Consider the following 6,454-nt stretch of genomic DNA (forward strand, 5'->3'; position numbering starts at 1 on the left):
TTTTCAATTAGACTTTGAAACATGCAGTAACAACATTATATATTTCTTTGAGTCTTTGTATGCTGGTCTGTGTATGCTGTACAGTACACTGTGAGATTCACATAATGTTTTATTTCTGCACAGGTTGGATAGATTGATGCCCGAGGGTGTTGAGAAATCAAACAATAGCTTTGCTTTCACTCGCCCGTTGGAGCGCAATGACTCTGGAGTGTACCGCTGTATAGTGATAAACGACATTGGTCACCGCAGTCAAGATGTAAACCTCTGGGTACAAGGTACATTTCCACTTTTCACTCAGTTTCCCTAACCCTATTGGATGTTTTTTTAATCGTTTGCTTACTTAAATACATTTCTTTTTAACACCTGAGGTTAAAATAGCAATCTGTGCCTTTTGACATTCATCGTGCCTCTCTGATGTAAGATTACCCTCTCAGTACGATCAGCCCGCAGTTCAACACTTCTAGCAGAGCTAAGCTGCCATATAAATGTCCCTACCCAGATCCACTTTCACACATTCCTGGGAACACAGGAGCACGGAGTGCAGATAAAGAGTATGAGTCCCAAACGTTTCCAGTGTTGTGGTTTTGGCAACATTAGATTTTTCGGATAAGGAAGAGGGTGTTTACCCTTGCTGGTTCAGCAAAGTATGCACCCATGTAGCCTTTTTTTTTCTTCTTGGTTTTCTTTAAGGTCAGGTTTCACAGCGGGACATAGTGAATTGTGTTCACAGATTTGCAGTACACAGAAGTATGTGTTTGTATTTCGTAACGTTTGTTATTCAACAGTATATTGTATAAGCTGTTCTGTATGAAATGTGATTAAGCTTAATTACAAAATTTCATGGATTCAAACTAATAGCCAGCTAGTTGAAAGCTGTTAGTTCTGCTTGTCAGAAAAACTCACAGGATACTAAAGTACTCCCGTCTGCTTCCTGTGTCTGTCCATGCTTTGCTACTTGAGTTCATTATTGCAAAGTCAGGGGCGTGGATCCTGAGAACTCTGCATCTCTTTTTGTTTTCATTTCTCCTCTGCTCCTTTTTAATCCTTTTCCAAACAAAGCAACTGGTGGTTTTGGACGTGAACCCCGCTAACACACACAATCCTTTTAGTTTCTCACTGTTCAGAGGAAAGCGCTGGAGAAGCAAAAAGGCTGTCAGACTCCATCTGTGTACACGCCTGGTTTGGAGTCCTGCTCCAAACCAAAGCACAGCTGACATCCTGTCCAGGATGGACTTGCACTGAGCAATTATCTTGCTTCTCTTGTCAAATATTAAGACTTGGGGATGCTTCCTCTCTCTTCCACCACCCGTGGAGATAGCCAGGTTGAGCTCAGCTATATTCCCTCCCCCCTCCACGGCTGCTCGGTGTAGCTGTTTCACATTCCCTGTTGTCTGTGCAGCCGTGTGGCTTTTGGCTGCTCGTCGGATCATCAGCTACATGGTTGCAGATGCTCATAATAACTAAACAAGTTCAAAATGTTGCGCTGCAGGGTGGGATTGATAGTGACTGACGAAGGAGACGATTGCCAGTACATCAGTTCACTGACCTTGATCCGTCTCCATTATCCTCTCTCATGCTTTTTACTTGAGCCATGATCCTCAGGCTCACACACGGTGTATCATTGCAGGTAATTACACTCTTACTCAGTTACACAAATTGTGGAAAATGATTACAGTTCCACGGAGAATCCGGTTTTGCTAACTAGTACCTAAAAACCGCGTGGAGATGCTGACCTCTATTAGTGCGAGTCCTATTGCTTCATAGTCAGGCCTTTGATGTGCCTGTGCAGAGATCGACTAGTGGTATCAGGCTGCTCTTAGCCCCAGAGGCTGCAGGTCAAAATGGAGACACTTATCCTTTCCTCTCCGACTCTGGCTGCTATCACAAACGCCAGCCACCGGAGGACAAATCAGATGCAGGAACCTCACATCGATCACACGGCGTTTCATCTTCTCACATGACTTCCCCACAGCAAGGCTTTAGAAAGAAAGGGGGGAGAGCCAATCACGCTCACTCAGATGCTCATGAGTGCATGTCCTCTGTCCTCCTATCCCTCTCTGTCTTTCTCTCATGCACACACACACAATGACATTTAACACTTAACCTCTTTCTGCCCCTCTCATTTCCTTCTTTTTTGCTCTACAGCACAGCTTTCAACAGATGCTTTAGTCTCAGGAGAGGCATGCCTCTGTTCCACACTGTACAGTGTTGCTATAAATTAATCTAAAAACCATTCACACTTGCTTTGCCAGTCGTTTCAGAACATAAAGTGCGGCCTTTTTTCCCCCTTCTTCATTTTTATGATTTCTCACTCCATCTGCTGTTTCTCCTCTCTGTTTAAATCTTTTCATCACATGTTCGCTCTGCAGATCCTCCCCCCACCACGGCCGGCCCCAGCACCACTGCATCGCTCCTCCGCGACACCTCTGGATCCGGCACCGCCGCGGACCAGCGGATAGCCCTGTTTACCTCCCCGACTGTGGCATCCCTACCCGACAGCAGCCTGGGCACTATCATTGGCGGGGCCGTAGGCGGTGTTTTATTCCTGATTCTCTTGCTGATCCTCGGCGGGGCTTGCTTCATGCGACAGCGCAGGACCTTCCGAGGAGACTACTACACGAAACAGTACCTGGGACCCTCGGACATGCAGAAGGAGTCCCAGCTGGACGTGCTGCAGCCGCACGAGCTGCAGGAGGTCTACGGGGACAAGACGAGCAAAGGCAGCCAGGAGCTGAAACCCAAACTGGTTGGAGACATCATTTACCCCGACTACATCCCCGACCACAAGGATAGGGACGACTGGGCCGACAGGGGCGAGGTACACCGGGGCCTCAAGGAGGGAAACTACTACCCAGATCACTACAACACCCAGAACATGCACCCCTGTGGGCCTCCTGTGCACAGCACCATAGTGGCCAACGGCTCCCCCTACCTCCCGGAGGACTGCTATGACAATGGTACAGATAGCGACTACGTGTCCCACATGGACGGATCTGTGATCTCACGCAGGGAGTGGTATGTTTGAGGAGAAGAGCGAAGGGAGAAAAAAAACAGACGAAATTCAAACGACTGACTGAGAATGATTTAACAAGTGACAGATATAAATATCGTTAAAGGTGTTATTTCACTTAAAGGATGAATACAATTTCTCAGCTCAGTTACACAACGAGCTCTTTGAACAATACTGCTCTGCCTTGATTGTAACCACTTAACCTTAAGGACGTGTATGTGGATTGTATTACACTTTTGTAGCTTTTCAAGGAGCTACAAATACGTTGGAACGCCTCAGTGATATTATCTGTGGCTGGTATTATCAGGCTTAAAAGGCTTTGGCATACAGTGAAGTTTGGATGGATGTGAATGAGGTTTTGTATTCTGCTTGTTTGTGTCTTTAACACAGGTCAGGTGTTCAGACCCTTGTTAGTGAAGTATTTATATCCCTGACCGACTGAACTCTGCTCTTATAAAACCTTCCAACTTCTGTGGCATTTTTCAAAATGGTTTCTTGATTGCTTATGGCGTTTTCATACTGTTGAAATGTTTATCATGGCTGCAACTAGTATATAAAGCAAATTATATTGCATGTGTTGTTTAAAAACAAGATGTATCATCAAGTAAAAGGGAAGGTTTGTCAGTCACGTGATTAAAAGGGAGAATTACACTGACAAACAAACTGACTGACTGATGCTAGTACATTACAAAGAAAAACCTCTTGTAAACCTCAAACTCGGCTTATCTTCAGTCTGCCTGTCAGCTGACAGAGAGAGGCCACTCCCTGTGGAAGTACTTTTAGCTTCAGTTCAGCTTATTTATTTTACAGATATCTCTCCCGTGGTTACCGTAGTGACAGCAGTGTGGTTTAATACCGCAGCAAACACTCGTTGAGCAGCTACTTTTACAAGAGGAGCAACTGGTGAATCTTGTTAAAAAAATTTAAAATAGTCCGCCGACAAAACAAATGCAGAAAATTACAGTTGTCATGCTTTGTAGGTGTATTTGTGATGAACGATTGCGTTCAGTGCTAACTGCAGTGACAAGTACTTTCCATTTCCTGTGGTTGCTTGACAATAAAAGCCACCCCGAACTGGATCACATGCATGCATTGTTTTCTCTGAATCCCTCAAGTTTAGAAAGGCAATCTAGTGTGGGAATGGCAGACTCTGCCACTACTGATAAAAACTATAGAGAGATGAATACTCCTAAAGCCTACCATAAACCGTATCAACAATGTTGTTGTTTTTTTATGAAAATCTGAAGGTTTATAACTTTACCAAATACACTATTGTCATTATTGAAATGTGTTAATCCAGTCACTTCCTTGCAGTAAAAAAGCACAACTCTGTTATTACAGTAAACATCAAAGGAAGCCTACCAGGCTTTGGCCCTCTCCACTTAGCCATGATAACAGGCTGCATCGCTGTCTTTCCCATTTTCCCTCCTCTGTATCCTCTGATTTCTGTCTGCACACAAACACCAATTGGTCATTATAGTTTTTATTTTAAACGTGGGATCAAAGCAATGAGTTATAAATACCAGATGTGACTATCACAGCTGTCATCATCGGATATTATGTGGCTCCATACACCACCAACAGTTTCGCTGCTCCCGCTCGACACTCCGCGCTGTGATTCATGATGGTAAATTAGCAACAAACAAAAAAAGGCATGTGCACAGAAGAAGAGGGCACTGATAAACTGATCCCTTAGCTTTAGTTTGTATGTTTGAAGTATGATTGCGCGAATACCTCGCAGCCCAGTTGGAAACATTGTGTGCGGCTGACATCACTACTGATCACAGAACAGGCTGTAATGTTGGGGTTTGGCTCCTCAGTCTCTCCTCTGAGGATATACAGCGATCATGGAAACTAGAAATTTAATCCATGAGTGAAAAAATCTGTTTAAGAACCATGTAGGTTAGAGCCGTCTGTGTAATGGCTCCCAAAGGGATTTTTTTCCCGCTACAAACAACAAACCTAGTGACGTTCAGTTAAAACAAAAGAGATGACATCATGAATGATCTCATCTCTCACTGCTTGATTTGACCTTACTCTTTTCCACTTAGAGATTCTGGGTTTTTTTCCCTCAGGAATGATACATGGATCAAAGTGGCCTCACATGAAAGGGAAAGCGTAACCCTTTTTGGAAAGATCCCTGTTTAGTCAATCAGGATGTTTGTTGCTAGAAGAAGGAACCATATTTGTGTATTACAGTCAGGACATGAGGGGGGGTGGGTATTTTCTGAGGTCTTCTTTCTTATTGGGGTTTTATAGATTGTGGGTGCACATTTTCTCTTTATTTTTTATTTTTTTTAACCCTTCTCCACCCTGGTGTTCCCATGCCAGGGCTTTGGTCGAAAGGTTTAGATGTCTGAGAATAAACTACTTTAATCTCTCTCCCACTCTCATTGTGGTGCACACGCACCCAGCCGCCACACATCTGCCACTGCAGCCCACATTCACAGAGCAGTCCTCGCCTCAAACCTTCAGCTTTTTAATTAACTTCTTTTTTGCTTTTTCTTTTTTCACTTGGCAACTAAAGTGCTCAAACTCTGTGATATATACACATTTTTCATACTATGGCTGATTCATGGCTGCCAACTCGTTTCTTATTTGCTAAAGTCGCTTCATGCAAGCTGCTGTCTCTGCTCTGAAAACCATCTCTCCAACAACTGTTTGACAAAAGCAAAATGAGCTGAAGTGATGAATGTTTTGTAAAGTCCTTTATCCTTTTGGATCACTCACCAACTGGTTGCATGTATATTAAGTTATTTGGTACCTACTACGTTCATTATTTCTCATCACTAATGTTTATATACATGTACATAGGGCTAATAGGTTAGCGTAGGATTAGCTGTTTGATTTATATGCTCATGTAGTTTTTTCTGGACTCTCCTACTGAATAGTTGGTGCCTTAGACGGGCTGAGCAATGCACAGAAACTTTGAAAAATGACAAGCATTAATATAAAGGATATTGATATCAATAAAGAGGAGGACTGACTGGTCCGTTAATACATCTTCCATCTTGATATTTAAAATGATCTGTTATCAAGACATCAGAATAGACGAGGTTAATTGTCATGCCTTATACACTTTGAAAGGACACATGTAACAAGTTCGTTACTGAGACAATTGTATTAAGTAAAGTTTCACTGGGAATTTAGGCAAGCCAGATTCATAGAAAATATTGTCCTGTAAATATGCTGGCTGTTTTTTTTATTATTATTGAAAAAAAATCTTATTTTTTGTATGAGGTCTGTAATTTTCACAGAGTATTAGTTTGTCTGACGTGTGTTGGAGGAGCTACTGTCTCATGATAACGTACTGCATTTTCTGTTTCTGACCAATTATTTTTGTATGATTTATGTCTCACAGGAATCAGATGAAAGTGCAGTAGATTGTATTCTGTTCCTTTGTTTGCATTAAAAGACCTTCATTATTGCACTCAAATGTGTCCT

At 42.8% G+C, this 6,454-nt stretch overlaps 1 protein-coding gene across 1 annotated transcript in view; it reads left to right on the plus strand.

The window, feature by feature from the left end:
* Positions 1-5,652, plus strand: part of nectin3a (nectin cell adhesion molecule 3a) — a 38,161-nt gene extending 32,509 nt beyond the window's left edge. The window contains exons 5-6 of the mRNA XM_078245580.1: positions 124-275; positions 2,370-5,652. Of these exons, the coding sequence (XP_078101706.1) occupies positions 124-275; positions 2,370-3,025 (808 nt within the window). The 3' untranslated portion in view covers positions 3,026-5,652. The remainder of the gene's footprint in view (positions 1-123; positions 276-2,369) is intronic.
* Positions 5,653-6,454: the final 802 nt, after the last annotated feature.

The sequence above is a fragment of the Sander vitreus genome, chromosome 3, assembly GCF_031162955.1.
Source record: "Sander vitreus isolate 19-12246 chromosome 3, sanVit1, whole genome shotgun sequence".
In the NCBI taxonomy this organism is placed as follows: domain Eukaryota; kingdom Metazoa; phylum Chordata; class Actinopteri; order Perciformes; family Percidae; genus Sander; species Sander vitreus.